Source organism: Artemia franciscana, unplaced genomic scaffold (genome assembly GCF_032884065.1).
Source record: "Artemia franciscana unplaced genomic scaffold, ASM3288406v1 Scaffold_2224, whole genome shotgun sequence".
In the NCBI taxonomy this organism is placed as follows: domain Eukaryota; kingdom Metazoa; phylum Arthropoda; class Branchiopoda; order Anostraca; family Artemiidae; genus Artemia; species Artemia franciscana.
The window spans coordinates 18,601-38,955 of record NW_027063178.1 but is presented as its reverse complement, the minus strand read 5'-3'; the positions used below and the strand labels follow the sequence as shown (position 1 = coordinate 38,955).

The 20,355-nt window shown below is 35.4% G+C and overlaps 1 protein-coding gene across 1 annotated transcript in view; it reads right to left on the bottom strand.

The window, feature by feature from the left end:
* Window positions 1–1,987: 1,987 nt before the first annotated feature.
* LOC136042858 (roundabout homolog 2-like) overlaps window positions 1,988–20,355 on the bottom strand; it is a gene marked incomplete at its 3' end in the record, with an annotated part of 29,687 nt that continues 11,319 nt past the window's right edge. The window contains exons 2-5 of the mRNA XM_065727786.1: window positions 16,781–16,854; window positions 12,806–12,944; window positions 6,277–6,446; window positions 1,988–2,153 (exon numbers count right to left, since the gene is read on the bottom strand). Of these exons, the coding sequence (XP_065583858.1) occupies window positions 1,988–2,153; window positions 6,277–6,446; window positions 12,806–12,944; window positions 16,781–16,854 (549 nt within the window). The remainder of the gene's footprint in view (window positions 2,154–6,276; window positions 6,447–12,805; window positions 12,945–16,780; window positions 16,855–20,355) is intronic.

The window sequence follows — 20,355 nt, the reverse complement described above, 5'->3', positions numbered from 1 at the left end:
GTTTAGCATTCAACTGTTCCTCGAAAGTTTCTGTCAAATTCTCAACCTGCAGTCTACCAACATCATAACTTCTTGGGAGGTAGTTTTAGCTTTAAATTAACATTAGACAATACTAAACGGAGATCTTTACTTTTAAAATCAATAGCAACACTCCTATATATTGGTTTATTATAACATAATCAATAAGATTTGCTGTCTTACCATCATGCGAATACCGTGTCAACTTATGGGCCATTTTATGACCAACCACCGGATTGGTTATAACTAGATTGTTATACCTACAAAATTGCGAAAGTCTATAGCAATTACTGTTTTCTTTTCCAAAACCAAATTTACCTAGGCTAGAATACCACATATCCCTATTTCTACCAACCTGGGCGTTAAAATCCCCTGTTAAAAGTACACCTGGTACCATGTCTATTTGCTCCTGTAATTGTAAGTAAAATTCATCTGAGTCACTAGTGTCTACGTCAGTTGGTTCAACAGAGGCATATACTACTATAACTGATACACTGAACTTTTTAGTCATAAAATGAGCAATTAGTATTCTATTATTAATACCTTCCCAGCCTAAACATGCCCTTGCCAGCCTTACTACCTGTCTATGTACCCCATCCTTCCTGCCTGAGTAAACAAATTCTATTTCACATAATTTCACACTTCCTACCACTGGGATACGAGTCTCTGAAACTCCTAATAGGTCCAGTTTGAATCATTTGAATTTGTCAGTCAAAACCTTGATGTGATGGTCATTTTTTTAACGTCATAACATTCCAACTTCCAATTTTCATACTCTTTAAATCATTGAAATTATTTTGGATTCAGGAAAAGCAATAATCCCAAAATACCAGTGCAGGATGGGGACCAACATATCTCCTAAGACGAAGCGCTGAAGCCGGATTAGAGCCAGACAACAAGAAGTTCCTGGACCTCCAGAGTGAATGGAGACTTTGTGCAATCCTGGGCCCATCTTTGTCACAACACAGTTTTCGGAACTTGGAAATGCTCTTCTATCAACAAGAGTTGAAATCCTACACACACAGTCCCAAGCCTATTCTCTTCGACACATTATATAATCATGTCGACAAATATTATGCTACCACAGGGAGGCAACCCATAGTATACAAATTAGCTAGGAAGATGTTTTTCAGTCCGAAACCGACAAAGCCCAGAAGAATTAGCCGTTAATTAGAATCCCATGCGACTACTGTGTCGTTTAAGTAGGTTGTAATTCCTCGAGGGGCGCCACTCCTCAAGCGGGAACAGAACTGACCGCAAGGTTCCCAGTCATGCAAATACCCCAAAAGGGTGGCATAAGCCCTTTACAGATACCGTTGTCCGTGAATATAGATCATACGCCCTGCCGCAGTTGCCCTCCTAAAGAGGATGCTCTCACGACGGTGTTCTGCATCACCATGCAATTTAACCCATTACTGGGAGAAGGTTTGTAACTCATTGGATATATGGACACGCCGGTGGCCCTGTTGAGTGTACATTTGAGGAGCCTTCTTCCATCTTTACCTGTATTTATGATCCTAGGTGAGGGTGCCCAAGTTTCTATTATGGGCCCCCAGGATAAGGTCCCCCTTGGTCCGTGCCTCCTGTGGAGGTGCCCAACCTATCTGTAGGGAGTTCTCATATTGCCACCTTTGAGCACGCTGAGTAGCCTGGTGGAGTACCCTTTTTCTCAAAACTAAAAGCTAAGTGCCTCAAAATCGTCTAATATTCATAAGAACACGAATTTTTAGTGCAAATACTAAAATCCATCAAACTAAAAGTAAAGTAGATTTTTAGGGTCAACTTAAATTCTTTTTTGAGGAGGCGTTTTTTATTGTTTGGATGCGTCTTTATACGCAAAGTAGCACGCAAGTTAGATGCATATGGGGGGGGAGGGAAAGACGATTTTCCTAGTAAAAAGGTGTTGAATATACTCAGGTAGGAACCACTCTGCTTTTAAAAAGAAATGAATAAACTTCGTGGAACTTACTTTGCGCCTCCACTGAAATCCCAGCTTTGTCAGTTCCTGCAAAATTTGTAGCAACGCATTCATATGATCCATATGCTTCTGCATTGACGTTGGAAATTGTGATTGTTGAAATGGTTAATGTTTCAGTAAAAGTTTCTCCAGCATCAAAAATATTTTGCTTAACATCCTAGAAAAAATGGACTGTGATACTCGCAAATCCTTTATCAACAGAAACTACCATATTCAGCCACTAAAAACACACGGCCACTCTTTGTTTGGATGATGAGACATGTCTACAATAAGTGCAAACTTCGAGGGCCTTAGGGGCTAGAACCAAGAATTGCTGCTTACGAAAACTCAGTCAGCAGAAACATACTTGAAAATTACCATAAAATATTTATTTTTGTATGCTGGGACTGAATTTACTTTAAATTGCAAGGTTTGATCTCCGGACAATCAAAATTGCACCCATGCTGCAAACAACTTTTTTATTCACTTCGACCTTCCAAAATCGAAACACATTATGTATAAACAAGAAGAAACATTATGTTGCAGCTATATTTTGATAAATATGTAGCTGGTGTTATGGTTAAATTATGTTACATTTTGCATCCAGTACCGCTGTACTTAACCCCCCCCCCTAAGTGCAATTATAAAGCCAAAATTATATTTATCCTATCAATCTCCCAAGAGTCTCAAACCCGTACCTGTAGATCTGTGTAATAGCTAACAGATAAGTACTATTATGTGTATAATCAAAAATCCTGATATATGGAGAGGGATAGGGGCTAGGACCCCAAGTCATTGGGCTTCAAATGAGATTAAAATATGTTACAGGTTGGATCCTAAGCAGATACGTAGAATTTGTCGAATGGGTGAATCTTCGGTTACGAATAAATACTAGACATTATATACTTTTTCACTGTGTCATTATTTTCGCTCATTTTAGTCTCACACAAACATTATTATGACTTCCCCAAAATAGGGCAGTGAAGGCTACTTTTCTTCTCCCTCGGCTTTACCCTTCCTCTGATCTTTATAATGATACTGGAATAGCTCCGCTGGATCATATTATAGGTAAAAATACTCTTTATTTAGCGCATTCTGCTTTTCTAGGTACTCTTCCACCAACCCTGCAGCAGTTTTTCTCAAGGACAGGCTCAGGTAGGTACTTTTCTTCTTTGCGTAATTCTTCTCGACGATTTATTTTACCAAAACGATCCTCTACAGCAGCTCAGAGGTCTCCTGTATATCAGTCAATTCTATTATGGAACTCCATCCCTTTGGATGTCCCTCTTTTTCTTTCTGCAAATGCATTATTTCGTCGGGTCTTTCCAGTTAAATAATTTTTGTCTCTCTTTTAATTCTATCCCAATTTGTATGTCACTTCTCTTCTTTTAAAATCTTGTCTTGTTCCAGTGTTTTTTTTTTGTTTTTTTTTTTTTTTTTTTTTTTTTTTTTTTTTTTGTATATATTTTATAAGTGTTTTTTTTTGTTCTCTGTGGCCCATTACAAGCATAGCTTCTTGGGCCTATTAATTGATTTACTTTTGTAATAGTTTTCTTTAGTATTAATAAATTGATTGATTGATTGATTGATTGACTTCTATTTTATCATTTAATAATATTATCTAATGCAAACGGGTACCCTAGAAGGCCATATACCATCAGAAACCTATAATAATATGGGCCAAATGAGGCAGGATTTCTCAATATCAATCCATACAAAAAATTCCAAAGGAAATTTTGTTTACTCATATTTCATATTTTGTTTTGGCTTTAAACTCCTCTTCAAATTAAGAAGAAATCTACCTTTCAGGGTCGGGGTATTGCACATCAATGACCAAAAGATCAAACAAGCAGACGAGAACCTTAGAGGGGCATGATATCACCACATTTTTCAAGATAGGGAGTTCAAAATAAGTACACAGCAATACACTTTTGGGTTGTTTTTATCTTAGGACGTATGCTTTTTTCCAATTGTGACACATAAAAAAGAGGAATTGTGCTAGCAAATAAAACCTGCTCAAGCCAATAACGTATTTTTATTCCGCTTGGTATTTACCAAGTGACATATAGCGATCGCAATTTCTGTCGGTCTGTCTGTCCTGGTTTTGCTGGTTTGGGCACTTCCAGATAAGCTAGGAAGATGAATTTGGCAGGCGTATCAGGGACCAGACAAGATTAAACTAGAAATAGTCTTTTCCCCGATTTGACCATCTGGGGAAGGCTGGGGGGCCATTTAATTCGAAAAAAAATAGAAAAAATTAGGTACTTTTAACTGACGAACGGGTGATGGGATCTTAATGAAAGTTTAAGATTTTGAAGGACATCGTGTTAGAGCTCTCGACCATTTTGAATCTCGACCAGATCGGTTGACATTGGAGGGAGAGCCCTGTGGTGGTGCAGTGGATTTGACCTTAGCTTGGTAATACGGGACCCAGAGATCGAATCACGCTGCAGGAATGCACTGCAGGGCCGACGCAGGGACCTTAGCAGTCAAGAAGCGTCGTTAATTCTTAAATAAATTGGGGGGAGCTAGAAAGGGAAACCTGAAATATTAGAGAACACTTAGAGTGGAGAGACCGAGATGAAACTTGGTGGGGGGAAACAAACAGAAGTCTTAGATATGTAATTGACATAACTGGCACATATCCGCTCTCTTTGGAGGGGGCTTGGGGGGATGGGGTTATTTTGGAAAAATTTGAAAAAATAAGGTATTCTCAACTTACAAACAACAGATAGGATCTATAATGAAATTTGGTATACAGAAGGACCTTGTAACTCAGACCTCTTATCTTAAATCCTGACTGGATCCAGTAACATTGGGAGGAGTAGGGGGGACTGGAAATCCTGTATAGCGCTTAAAATGGAGAGATCAAAATGAAACTTGGTGGGAAGAACAAGCACAAATCCTAGATACGTGATTAACATAAACAGAACGGATCCACTCTCTTTGAAGGAGTTTTTTTTTGGAAGGGGTTTGTGATTTGGTTAATCTGTAAAAATTAGAAAAATTTAGTATTTCTAACATACGATTGAGTGATCGGATCTTACTGAAATTTCATATTTAGAATACCAAGTAACTCAGACCTCTTCTTTCAAATCTCTACCAGTTCTGTTGACGTTAGGGAAAGTTGGGGGAGGGGGGAGAACCGGAAATCGTTGAAAACACTTAAAGTGGAGAGATCGGGATGAAACTTGGTGGGAAGAATAAGCACAAGTCCTACATACGTGATTGACATAACCAGAACTGATCCGATCTCTTTGAGGGAGGTGGGAGGGGGGACATTACTTGGTAATCTGGAAAAATTAGAAAAAATGGGGTATTTTTAACTTAAGAACAGGTGAACGGATCTAAATGAAATTTAATATTTAGAAGGACTTCGTGTCTCAGAGCTGTTATTTTAAATCCTGACCAGATCTCTTGACATAAGGGGGAGTTGGAGGAAGAAACTCTAAATCTTGTAACACGCTTATAGTTGGGAGATCGTGATGATACTTGGTCGGAAGAATAAGCAAAAATCCTAGGTACGTGATTGAAATAACCACACCAGATTTACTCTCTTTGGGGGAGTGGTAGTTCAGAAAAATTAGAAAAAATGGGGTATTTTTAACTTAGAAACAGGTAATCAGATCTTAATTTTAACTTGATATTTAAAAGGGCCTCGTGTCTGAGAGCTCTTATTATAAATGTTAACCGGATCCAGTGACGTTGGGGTGAGTTGGATGGGGAAACCAGAATCCTTGGAAAACACTTCGAGGGTAGAGATCAGGATGAAACTTGGTGGGAAGAATAAGCACATGTATTAGATACGTACTAGATGAACCAAACCGGATCCACTCTCTTTGGGGAGGTTGATGGGAGGAGGGTTAATAAAAATTAGAGAGGAGAGACCAGGATGAAACTTAGAGTGGAGAGATGGGTATGAAACTTGGTTGGGAAAATAAATAGAACTACTAGATACTTGATTGACATAGCCAAAACGGACCTACTCTCTTTGGGTGATTTTGGGGGGGATTTCGGAAAAATTTGAAAAAATGAGGTAATTTTAACTTACGAACGAGTGATTGGATCTTAATGAAATTTGTTATTTAGAATGGGAGATATATATATATATAAATATATATATATATATATATATATATATATATATATATATATATATATATATATATATATATATATATATATATATATATAAATATATATATATACATATAGTAGACAGTAAGGAGCAGGGCGAAAATGTCTTTCAAATAAAAATACTAAAATTTAGAATTTTACTGAACAAATTTTCGAATATTTACTAGAGAACAGATTGATCTTGCTCCATATTGTACGTCACCTAATGGCCAACTACTTTTGAGCCATATAATTTCAGGTTGGCTATCATTCAGTGGGGTAGGCAGACCAGCTACCCTACAGTTCAATGTCACTGATCCATCTTCTTCTGCCACAGTCTTCCCTTCCAAATAATCTGGAAATTGAAATAAAATTGGACAACCACCTGCTTTATAACCATTCAATTCAATTTATTTGTTACCTATCAAAAAAAGGGGCGCAGATTCCAAAATTAAAGAGCATAACATAAGGGGCAAAAGAGAAAAGAGAAGAAAATCTTATGAACAAAAATAATTAGTTTTTACAATCATAAGAACATGAAACTGTTTACAATCAAAGGTATCAGAAACTCTTGCATTTTCCTCTATATCGTTACCTTCAACTGTATATCGGTTTAGCAAATTCTCAAAATGTTCCACCCATCTATCTTTAATTCTTTCCTTATCACTTATTGTGGCCTCATTCTTATATTAACTGGGACAAGTCTGGATTGACCGTTTCCTCTCAGTTTATTAATATGCCAGTATAATATTTTAGTATTATACCACCTAGCTGCATTTACCAGATCCTCGGCAATTTTATCCATGGCCTCCACTTCACACCTCCTTAGTTCATATTTTAATGCTTTCTACAATTTCTCACTCCACGCCTTCTTAGTTCATATTTTAAGGCGTTCTCCAATTTCTTTACATTCATTTTGTTTTCATATGATCTGTCACTCAGAGTAAATTCACTAATATTCTTAGCTGCAGTCTTAACTTTCTTTCCCTAAGACACCATCAGCAACTCCACAAATTGTTTTTCTAAAATTAATCCTTCCATTTTTCACATTTATCAAATTTTAAACTCTCAAGTTCCTTAAGATGCTCCTTGAAAGTTTCTCTCAAATTTGCATACTGGAGTCTACCAACATAATGACTTCCCAGGAGGTAGTTACCCTTCCGAAATTCCAGCTTTGAATTAACCCTTGACACCTCTATATAGAGATATTTACTTTAACATCAATAAAAGCACTCTTACAAACCCTAGGATCTTGTATTGATCCCGCTAGTCTTCGGTTTACAATTACATAATCAATAAGGTCTGCTGTCTTACCATCACGTGAATATCATGTCATTTTATGAGCCATTTTATGATCAAACACCGTACTTTTTATAACTAGGTTGTTATACCAAGGAAATTTCAAAAGTCTTTAGCCATTATTGTTTTCTTTTCCTACACTAAATTTACCTAGGCTATGATACCATCTATCCCTATTTCTACTAATCTGGGCGTTAAAATCTCCACGTAAAAACACCATATTTCTATATGTCACCCTGTCTATTTGCTCCTGTAACTGTAATTAAAATTCATCTGAGTCACCAGTATCTACCTCAGTTGGTCCAACATTGAAATATACTACTATAACTCATATTCCGAAGTTGAGCGATTAAGCCGGCTTAGAACCGGAGAGCAAGAATTCCCTGGGACCTCCAGTATGATTGGAGACCTTGTGCAATCCTGGGTCCATCTTGGTCACAACAAGGTTTTCAGCACTTGGCGATGCTCTTCTATCAACAAGGGGCAAATTCCCGCACAGACAGTCCCAAGCCTATTACCTACAACTCATTATATATTCATGCCTAAAAATATTATGCTACTATGGGGAAGCAACCCATAGTATATAAATGAGCTCATAATAGTCCATAATATACACCAAAGCTATTTCCACGAAACTTAAAATGACCAACTAGAATTCATACCCTTTTTCCAACTTTGATCGATTAAATGGACATTGAGCTTAATTGAGAAAGCTTGAATCTGAAACCGTAAATAGCAAAACGAGGGTGAGCTCACACAGAATCTGTTGTTTATAAATTCCAATCAGGGCATAATGGTCTTTGGATCATTAAGAACCACACACATTGTGCTTTTACACTTAATGATGGTTATAAGCAGTATCGGAACAAATGACCCCAATATTTTAAACAAGTACAATTATATTTAATTTCTTTGATTCTCATTTAATTAGCATTTCATAATACTACTTCATGGTCTATTAAATTAATATCAAAGAAGGACTAATTTATTAGGGAAACAAAACCAAGGAATAAAATCTTGCAAAAATAGTCAGTCATTAAAATCTAGGGAGCCTGTGTGACTCAAAAACCCAATAATTTCCTTTATAAGAGAAAAAAATGGAAAACAATTAGTATGGAAAACCAACACTGAGAGTTACATAGATGTTCGGATCCTTCTAATTCTAACAAATATAGGAACTACATTCACAAAAGGACATAAAAAACAATCAAACGTGTAAATTCATATTAAACCACCCAAAAGGGGAAAAATATATGATCTGGGATGGAACAAATTTTTATATCGTAATATGACATAATCCATTTTCTTAACAATACTTTTGAACATGTGAGGATAATCAACACTTTGAACCCTATTTGGTACTTTGGATCAATTTTGGAGACCTGGGTATCACAACCCAACTTCCCACTAAATGATATAACCAGGCTGTTTTACCATTTTTGTGAGCGAAACGGCCTATCAAACAGTTCGTGGTAACGAACTGTAGTAAGGAGCGATCCGGCTCAATAGGAACCAAAACTCTAAAAAATTGAATTTTGATATCAATAGCTACATCAAAAGAATCGCATTTTAATGCTGATTTTAAATATATAGGTTTCATCAAGTTTAGTCTTAGCCATCAAAAGTTACGAGCCTGAGAAAATTTGCCTTATTTAGGAAAATAGGAGGAAACACCCCCTAAAAGTCGTAGGATCTTAACTAAAATGACACCATCAGATTCAGCGTATCAGAGAACCCTACTGTAGAAGTTTCAAGCTCCTATCTACAAAAATGTGGAATTTTGCATTTTTTGCCAGAAGACAAATCAGGGGTGCGTGTTTATTTGTTTTTTTTTTTTTTTTTTTTTTTTTTTTTTTTTTTTTTTTTTTTTCCCAGGGGTCATCGTATCGACCAAGTCGTCCTAGAATGTCGCAAGAGGGCTCATTCTAACGGAAATGAAAAGTTCTAGTGCCCTTTTTAAGTGACCAAAAAAATTGGAGGGTATCTAGGCCCCCTCCCACGCTCATTTTTTTCCCAAAGTCAACGGATCAAAATTTTGAGATAGCCATTTTGTTTAGCATAGTCGAAAATCATAATAACTATGTTTTTGGGGATGACTTACTCCCCCACAGTCCCTGGGGGAGGGGTTGCAAGTTACAAACTTCAACCAGTGTTTACATATAATAATGGTTATTGGGAAGTGTACAGACGTTTTCAGGGGGATTTTTTTTGGTTTTGGGGGTAGGGTTGAGGGAGGGGGCTATATGGGAGGATCTTTCCTTGGAGAAATATGCCATGGGGGAAAAATTCAATGAAAAGGGCGCAGGACGAATGTGGTCACGTTAGAAAAAAACGTCAAATTAAGAGCTTAACATACAATGCTGGGTGTTCGGAGCCTCTCTATTATGGAGTATAATTTGAAAATAACATAACTATACGAGCGATAAAACATATATACACGACCATAACTCAACTAACGAAAGAACTGCTAAGAGATAACACAACTATAAAGCGAAAACAGGTGAAAACTAACGGGAAAATAAACGAACTAAGAGGTGGAAGGGGCCCAGAGAAAAAATATAATCCTTTTTCAATCTTGAGCCTAACTTCCGCAAAGGAGTAATAATGTCAGGAGCCCCGAAATACCGAATTATTTTCTTTTCAAACAGTTCGTGGTAAGGAACTGTAATAAGGGGCGACCCGGCTCAATAGTAAACGAAATTCTAAAAAACGGAATTTTGATGCTAAAAGATACATCAAAAGAATCGAATTTTTACGCTGATTCTAAATATATAAGTTTCAATTAATTTAGTCTTTGTCATCAAACGTTACGAGCCTGAGAAAATTTGTCCTATTTTGGAAAAAAGGGGAAAACATCCCCTAAAAGTCATAGAATCTTAACGAAAATCACACTATCGCATTCGGTATATCAGAGAACTCTATAGCAAAAATTTCAAGCTCCTATCTAAAAAATGTGGAATTTTGTATTTCTTGCCAGAAGACAAATCACGGGTGCGTGTTTATTTGTTTTTTTTTTTTTTTTTCCCAGGGGTCATCTTATCGACCAAGTGGTCCTAGAATGTCGCGAGAGGGCTCATTCTAACGGAAATGAAAAGTTCTAGTGTCCTTTTTACGTGACCAAAAAAATTGGAGGGCAAATAGGCCCCCTCCCATGCTCATTTTTTCCAAAAGTCAACAGATTAAAATTTTAAAATAGCCATTTTGTTCAGCATAGTCGAAAACCATAATAACTATGTCTTTGGGAGTGACTTACTCCCCCACAATCCCTGAGGGAGGGGCTGCAAGTTACAAACTTTGACCAATGTTTACATATAGTAATGGTTATTGGGAAGTGTACAGACGTTTTCATGGGGATTTTTTGGTTTGGGGGGTGGGGTTGATGGGAGAGGGCTTTGTGGGAGGATCTTTCCTTGAGGAATATGTCATGGGGGAAGAAAAATTCAATGAAAAGGGCGCAGGATTTTCTAGCATTACTATAAAAAAACAATGAAAAAATAAACATGAAAACGTTTTTTCAAATGAAAGTAAGGAATAGCATTGAAATTTAAAACGAACAGAGATTATTACGCATATGAGGGGTTCTAAAAATACTTTAGCATAAAGAGCGAGGTATTTAGGAGGAGATAAATACCTCGCTCTTTATGCTAAAATATTTTTAGTGATTTCAACTATTTATTCTACGGCCTTTTTGATTCAGGGGTCATTCTTAAAGAATTGGGACAAAACTTACGATTTAGTGTAAAGAGCGAGGTATTAACGAGGGTACAAACCCCCTCGTACACATAATAAAAATATAAGAATATAAAAGTTTGTTACGTAAGTTAATTCTTAAGTTACGTATATTTTTTACTAATAAAAACGTTCGTTGAATATTAAAAGTTCTACTAGCCTTTTTAAGTAACCGAAAAATTGGAGGGCAGCTAGGCCTCCTTCCCCACCCCTTATTTCTCAAAATCGTCTGATCAAAACTAAGAGAAAGCCATTTAGCCAAAAAAAAAAATAATATACTAATTTCATTTCAATAATTTATGTGCGGAGAGCCAAAATCAAACATGCATTAATTCAAAAACGTTCAGAAATTAAATAAAAAAAACTAGTTTTTTTAACTGAAAGTAAGGAGCGACATTAAAACTTAAAACGAACAGAAATTACTCCGTATATGAAATGGGTTGTCCCCTCCGCAGTCCCACGCTCTTTACGCTAAAGTTTTTAATTGTTTTAAAAAGTAGAATTGTGGCAAAGAGTCAAACTTTAGCGTAAAGAGCGTGGGACTGCGGAGGGGACAACCCATTTCATATACGGAGTAATTTCTGTTCGTTTTAAGTTTTAATGTCGCTCCTTACTTTCAGTTAAAAAAACTAGTTTTTTTTATTTAATTTTAATTAGATTCCATCTGGAAACAGCAGTTTCAATCTAGCTTAAGGGCAGTAGCTCGACCTACAGCCATTCACTGCACTATCATATGGATTTAAAATTATAACTATTAATTAAACATAAAAGGACCCCCTCTCCCACAGCTGGATTCTAGCCTTTCTCTATTCTTTTTAATTGTAAAATTAATAAAACTTTGAAACTTCAATAATTTTACTTTTGTTAAATAATCAACATTAGTGACTTTCTTAATGAGTTTTTTTTTAAAGAAGGATTACAGATGTATCAATTAAAAACGTTGTTCCATGAAGTTAAATACCTAATTTCAAAGTTTTTCTTTTGGGATGAGATAACCTGCAATCCGGAGTTCATTTATAGTAGGTCCTAACAAAGGGACACTGTTCACCCTTTAAGTAGTTTATATGTCTTCTAGCAGGAAAGGAACATCAACAATGATTGGGACAAAAATGCTTCAGCTATCTATAGGCTAAAGCCTAACTGACACATAACCTACACTGTCAAATCAAGAATTCGAACTATATTATTCATATTCAAATCGTGGCTTTTACAATACCATTCAAATCATAAAAATACCATCTCCTTGGAAAAAATTTTACACTTATTTTCTCTCTAAGAAACCATAAGATATACTGTTTGGGCAGTGAAACAGTGACAAGTTATACTCTATGTTACTGTGAAAGACGCAATTTGACGACAACACTAACTTGCACTAAAAAGATGAGATACATCTATCACTGCATCCATCACTGTTTCAGGTCTATCAGTTCACTTAAGTTTTTTATTATACTTGCTGAGACTGTTTCTTAGAGAACGGTCTAAAGTGACTGAAAAAAATGTGATTTGTCTTTTTTCAATGGTTTTTAACAAAGATTAAGGTATTTTACGATCTGAAGAATAAATGGGATATTCATTTACATGTTGCGTTCAAACATTTAATTTAATTACATTCAAATATATATTGCCAGGAGCATAAGCACAAAATATTTGAAGAATAACTTTCAGTTATCGTTGGAAAGCATTTACCTTCAGCATAGAGGCTATGAACTACAGTCCGGGAGCGAGTGGAGACTGAACGAATGTATTTTCCTGAATCACCAGGGTATACATCCGTAATGGTAAGGTTTCCATCCCTTGATATTCTAAATCTTGAATCTGCGGTTATCTGTAAATAAATAATGAATTACAATAGGTTTTCGATTAATATACTAAAACGTTCACATCTTTATGAATAAACACAGGGAACTCGATGAAGGTCCACCTCCTTGAAAAAACTTGTCTAAATTTGCAAGTTTTCAATCCACCTGCTTACAAAGATCCTTTAATGTCCCCAGTTCTAATTTTGGATACAAGTACATCAATGGCCATTTTTCTACTCTAGTAGTACTATGAGGCAAATACTTGCATGTAATTCTTATTTATTTCACAGTTAATGCTTCGTAATCCATCTTATCTGAAATGATTTCCGTAATAAGCATTCGCTTTATTATTTCAAAACCAAAAAAAAACAAGTTTTTTTAAATGAAAGTAAGGAGCGACATTAAAATTTAAAACGAACAAAAATTATTCTGTATATGAAAAGGGCTTTTCCTCCTCAACGCCCCACTCTTTACGCTAAAGTTTGACTCTTTCTCTTAACTCTACATTTTAAAACAGAAAAAAACTTTAGCGTAAAGAGCGGGGCGTTTTTGCCACAATTCTCTTTGCCACTCTTTGCCACAATTCTGCTTTTTAAAACAATTCAAAGCTTTAGCGTAAAGAGCGAGGGATTGCAGATAATGTTGCTCCTTACTTTCAGTTAAAAAAACTAGTTTTTTTATGTAATCTTCTCCTAAGACCAGGAAGTAACTTGGCTTCCACTTCATTGACCATTCTTTACCTCTATGGCAAGTCCCAAGGGTCTTTTTCCTTCTTATAATACTCAGAAGAGCCCTGTTTATGTCAACTTTACCAGTGTTTTTCTTTAAGTGGTTTCGCAATATAAATTAACTGCGACACTTTATAATCGGTCCTACAGCCTCTCTCTTTCAACTTTTAAAATCTCTTATAGCCACCTTTTCTTATTTTCTTCTATTTTCAATTTATTGAGCCAGAACTAAAAATTCATAGCACCTGACTAGACATGAAAACTCAATAACTTCCCTTGAAAGCTCTGATAGCATTGTAGTTGTCATGTATTAAAATAAACTTGTTTGGACGCTGGGGAGTCTAGATTAGACAGTTAGCATAAATGTTAGTCCTTTGCCAATAAAAACTCTTTCTGCTACCAGGCTTGTTGCATGCAACGACAAAAGTTTTCTTGTTAAAGATACAATCCATGTGACCTGAGTCGAATATCTTTTCCTGGAGGCAATGGTTGTGTTGATAGCGCAAACCAGGACAAGATTTTTTGATCCCCTGGCATGAGTTGCCAAGCTCAAATATAAATCTGCTTAACGGAAAACACATCAGCATTCTCATCCTGTTCTGCATCTTTCCAGCCCAAAAATATAATTAAATCAAGCAGCTTTCTTTTCTTACTTCGATGTGTAATGATAAAAATATTTACATTTTCTCAAAAAAAATATACAGTATTTCAGGTTTTTCGAAAAAAAAAACGATTAAATATATTCAAACACCAGGCTGGGGTAGCTGATCTTGTGACAGCACGAGAGCTTACGGTCTCTTCTTTAACCTCTTGAAGGGTCCTTTCCTTTTTGTAAGGAAGAACTCCTATAATGTAAGCATGCTCGTCAAAAATGGAAGTGGTGGACCAGGAGCGTTGATTGGAAAAATTAGGTTCAAAGGCGATGTTATGAAAAACCTTGCAAAAGTCTCTAACACTAGCATCTTGACCATTTTTAAAAGAAAAATCTTTTTTTGTTAGTAAACAATCAAAGGTGCAGAAAAAATATTCAGTAGAAGCAGGATAAAAAAAGGAAATATTTTGTCCTCTATATCCTGGTTTTAATGGGCAACCCCACTACAACTGTGGACATGTACACAGACAGCTTCTCGCCCTCAAGGGCTTGCTTAGCGAAGTCTCTAAATTCCTATGATTTTTATTCATGTTCTTTTTTCTGAATAATTTGACTTTTTTCGACATGTTTTTCAGAGCTACAGCTCCTTTGGCTCTTTTTCGAATTAAATAAAAAAAAAAAGTTTTTTAAACTGCAAGAAAGGAGCAACATTAAAACTTAAAACGAACAGAAAGTACCCCACATATGAAAGGGGCAGTTCCCTCCTGTTTTTTTGTTTTTTTAAAGTAGAGTTGTGACAGAGTCAAACTTTAGCGTAAAGAGCGAGGCGTTGAGTAGGGAACAGCCCCTTTCATATACGGGATAATTTCTGTTCGTTTTAAGTTTTAATGTCGCTCATTACTTGCAGTTTAAAAAACTTGTTTTTTTTTATTTAATTTGTGAACGTTTTTGAATTAATGTATGTTTTTATTTTCCACTATTTTATTTCTCATTCATATAAGGGGTAATTTCTGTTCTTTTCAAGTTTTAATATCGGTCCTTACTTGCAGTTTAAAAAACTTGTTTTTATTTTGTTTAATTTCTGAACATTTTTGAATTAATGCAAGTTGTTATTTTGGCTCTCCGCACATGAATAGTTAATACATGAACAATTAATTATTAATTGTTAGCAATAAATACACGTACATTACGAATTAACTTATTTAACGAACTTCTATATTTTTGTATTTTATTAGGTATATGAGGGGGCTCGCCTCCTCATCAATACCTCCCTGTTTACAGTATAGCTTCAATTTTGTACCAAATCTTCAAGAATGACCCCTGAATCACAAAGGACGTCGAATAAATAGTTGAAATTACTAAAAATACTTTAGCCTAAAGAGTGAGGTATTACCGTAAAGAGTAATGCCTTAGCGTAAGAGTAATACCTTAGCGTAAAGAGTGAGGTAAACCCCTCATATGCGTAATAATTATGTTCGTTTCAACTTTTAATGTTGCTCCTTACTTTCAGTAGTAAAAACTTTTCATATTTATTTTTTCATTGTTTTTTGAAATAATTCTAGAAAATCCTGCACCCCCTTCATTGAAATTCTCTTCCCCCATGATAAATTCATCCATGGAAATATCCTCCCACTTAACCCCCCCCTAAACCAAAAAATTCTATGAAAACCTCTCTACACTTCCCAGTAACCATTACTATATGTAAACACAGGTCAAAGTTTGTAACTTGCAGCCCCTCCCACTGGGACTGCGGAGAGTAAATCGTCCCAAAAGACATAGCTATTAGGTTTTTCGACTATGGTGAATAAAATGGCTATCTCAGAATTTTGATCTGGTGACTTTGGGGAAAAGATGAGCGTGCGAGGGGGTCTAGTTGCCCTCCTATTTTTTGGTCACTTAAAAGGGCACTAGAACTTTTAATTTTTGTTATAATGAGCCCTCTTGCGACATTCTAGAACCACTGAGTCGATATGATCACCCCTGAAAAAAAATAAAAAAATAAACACGCAACCGTGATCTGTCTTCTGGCAAAAAAAAGTGAAATTCCACATTTTTGTAGATAGAAGCTTGAAACTTCTATAACAAGGTTATCTGATACACTGAATCTGATGGTGTCATTTTTGTTAAGATTGTATGACTTTTAGGGGATGTTTCCCCGTATTTTCTAAAATGAGGCAAATTTTCTGAGGCTCGTAACTTTTGATGGGTAAGATTAATCTTGATGAAACTTATATATTTAAATCAGCATTAAAATTCAATTCATTTGATGTAACTATTGGTATCAAATTCCATTTTTTAGAGTTTCGGTTACTATTGAGCCGGGCCTCTCCTTACTACGGTTTGTTACCACGAACTGTTGTGATTCAAGTGGATTTCCCACTTAGTAAAGTGAATTTGGTATTTACTTTTCTTTCTATATTATAGCAAAGCGGTTACTGAGCCTGCTTAGTCTATTCTTATACTTGATAGTCTACTAAATAATCTAGGAGAACTGACTTTCCTGATAAGGATATTATACTACCGTAACTAATCAAAAACTTACTTTTTCACCACCAAAAACCAAATCTGTTAAGGCTCCATTCGGTAGTTCTCGTCTCCACAAGCGAACATCATCTCCTAAAATAGAAGTTGAACTTTATAAAATTACACAGTTTAACACACAAGTTCAAACACAAGGCAAGTTACTCCGTTCGCTGGAAGGGGACAACAATTTGTTCGCCCATCAGTAAGCTAAACACTAGGGAAGATGTTCGAAATCAAGATTTGCAGGTTATCCTGCAAGGGAAAAGGGCTACAAACAAATATTAGGGTATATTATTGAACTTAATGATATATAATTTAGATATTTCAATCGCAACAAATCGACATTCTATTGTTTTGATCCAAAGACATGCCTGCAGTCACAACCAAAATCAATTTTGAGTTTAGGGTCATTAAGATTAGTTAAAAGTATCTAATAGTATAAACAATTTACTTGAGTTTTGTAAAATAAATCCTTGAAAAACCGAAACTACTACGAATAAGTGTTTATTTTGTAAATAAATCCTAAAAATAGATTTAGTCATAAAAATTTTAAATGTTTATCTTGCAGAAATGCACATTTTAGTGTCAATTTCTTGAAATAGAAGCCTTTTTTTTAAATCAATTAGCATGGCAAAAAGCTGAACTTATATATCGATCCTAAGAGATCGATTTCTATGCAGCACAGACTTCATTAGATAGCTCGCAGTAGTCCCTTGTTTCTTTGACTGTAAAAAGAGTAAATTGAGACAATCAAAATGAATATGTAAGGTTTTTTTGTTCTTTTGACCACTTTTGACTCAAGTGAAACAAAATTAACGTAGTATTCACTAATATCCACGTTGTCATGTTTTCAGCGGTAGCTTGCACCAAGTAAAGAACAATCCATGGCCTATTGTATCCGGAAGTTTATAGATACTAAAAAAAAAAAACATCTACTGAAATTTCTCCCCACTAGTCGGTTACTGGAACATTATAGTCAACTGTTTAAGAACTCATTTAAAAGCTGCTTTTTATATAAAATCATTTTTTTTAAAACAGACATTGTGCGGTTCTCACCATGTACAGATGGCCGGGGTTTACTCCACCTGGCGTTTAGCCCCAGGAAAATACCCCCCATAGAAAATTCTTCCCACGGATAATACCCCCCCCCAAAAAAAAAATATGTCCGTTTCTTTCAGTTTTCTTTCCAAGTGAAAGTAAGGAGCAATATCAAAACTTTAAACAAACAGAAATTATTACGTACGTGAAAGGAGTTTCCCCTTCCGCGTGACCTTGCTCTTTACACTAAAATTTTGACTGTTTTTCCTAATTCTCTAAAAAGATTAGAGAAACACAATGGCCGTTTAATTACAATAACATTTTTTTTAATTCTATTTAATAAAAAACATTAGCGTAAAAAACAAGGTCTTGAGGAGGAGGTGACCCCTTTTATATTCTTAATAATTTCTGTTCATTTTAAAGTTTGATGTTGCTTACTTTCAGTTGAAAAAAAAAAATTGTTTTTCTAAAATTTAATTTCTGATCGTTTTAAATAATACCGAGGAATCCGACTCTCTCACAATGAAACATTCCGGCACTTGTGTATTATACCTGAGTTACTCAAGTTTACGATGTGTAAAAATCAAGAAATCCGGTGGATAGACACTGGGGGGGGTGGGGTGGGTAAAGGCCTATTTTAAAGCTCTTGTGAGTACCTCTGTTATCTTGTGAACTTTTATCGTTAATTTATAGACTAATGATTCGTCAGGATGAAGACAATTATATTTTAAAATGCCGTCAATTGTTTCATCAATACATCGTTGATATGTATGCAAAGATTGAATCAGAATGTTTGCTAATTATCCGTCTGAATCAGACCAAGCTCCGCTCTGAACAATACAATCATTTGCGAGATGCAGTTGTAAATGACGGTAATACCACTAACGTTGGAAGATTAACGATTTTACCTTCGTCATATGCTGGCAGTAACCGTCATATGCATGAATATGCTAAAGATGCCATTGCGTATGTTCGTCTCTGCGGTCGTCCAGATTTATTTATTACATTTACATGTAATCAATCTTGGGACGAAGTACAGCAGCTTTTACTTCAAGGACAATCTGCGGTTCATAGACATGACATTACGGCCCGTGTCTGCCAGCAAAAGTTGAAATCACTGATGAACTACATGGTAAAACCAAATGGGTTTGGGTCAGTGCGATGCTGGATGTACTCAGTGGAATGGCAAAAACGAGGATCGCCACACACACATATACTAATCTGGCTACATGATAAAATTACTTCTAATGAAATTGACGATGTGATTTCCGCTGAAATTCCTGATGAAAATGTCGATAAGGGCTTAAATGATATTGTGGTAAAAAGTATGATACATGGACCTTGTGGTGCACTGAATGAAAAATCACCATGCATGACCAAAGGAAGGTGCACAAAGCAATATCCTCGACTTTTAGTACCCAACACAATTACTGGCAATGATTGTTACCCACAATATAGAAGAAGATCTACTGAAGATGGCGGTAAAACAGCAATAATAAAGAAGCATAACGGTACAACCATCGAAGTAGATAATCAGTGGGTTGTTCCATATTCACCTTTAATGTCAAAAACATTTAATGCACATATAATAAAGCTGGAATGGAAAAAGAATAATAAAAATTTTGCTGAACAAAAGCAGTTTCTCTCTTTTTTCTGTAAAAATAAGGAAAAATACCATTAAAAGAGAGAAACAGAAATGGTCTGTCAGTAGAAACTGATTACAATGTTACTGCTCCATTGATTTTGTTTATCTTTAGTTCTTCTCTTTCAGTCCAGGATGGTGTAACCGAAACTCAAAGTCTGACATTTTTTTATTATTTTTTATATGATGAGTCTGGGAGTGTTTCTCACAGTTGTCTGATTTGGTAAACTGAATAAGTAGAAAAATAGATTCCACACAGATGAATTTTGGGAAAAGGCATACTCATAGAAAGATGGTTAACAGTGAAAGGCTTCTCTATTCAAAGTTGTAGGCTCACATATTATGTCTATAACTTCAAGAAAAAGTACCCGGCATTTTTCAATTTTAATACTCCCATTCGCTTCAAGCTTATTTCTTAGCGTAGTAATGACCTGTCATGTTGGTTTATGCCTGTGAAAATGTCTTTTGCTTTTTTTAAATTATTTTTTTCTGTTAATGTTTTCTAACTCTTTGATTTTTCTCATTTTAACTTTTGTTTTATGTATTTTTTGAGGGATTAGGACAGTTGCTTTTCATTATAACGATTATTTTTTTACGTTTTCTTTGTGCTTTTAATAAACTTAAATACATTTTTTTACCCCAATACCGTTCCTTCGATGATTATAATTTAAGGGTAATATAATAACAGGTAAACCTTTTAAATAAAGACAGTTAAAAATAGTGGATTATAACAGAAGCCTGAATAGTTTGGTTTGATTTCTGAAACCCCTGGTCAACGGGAAAGAAAGAAAAATTACTTAAACAGTTAAAATCACGTAACAAAATAACAGAAATATAGAAAATACCAAAAATATTGGGTTTTTTCACCAATTAAGTTTTTGCTGTTTTTGCTAAGAAATAAACTTCAGCTCATC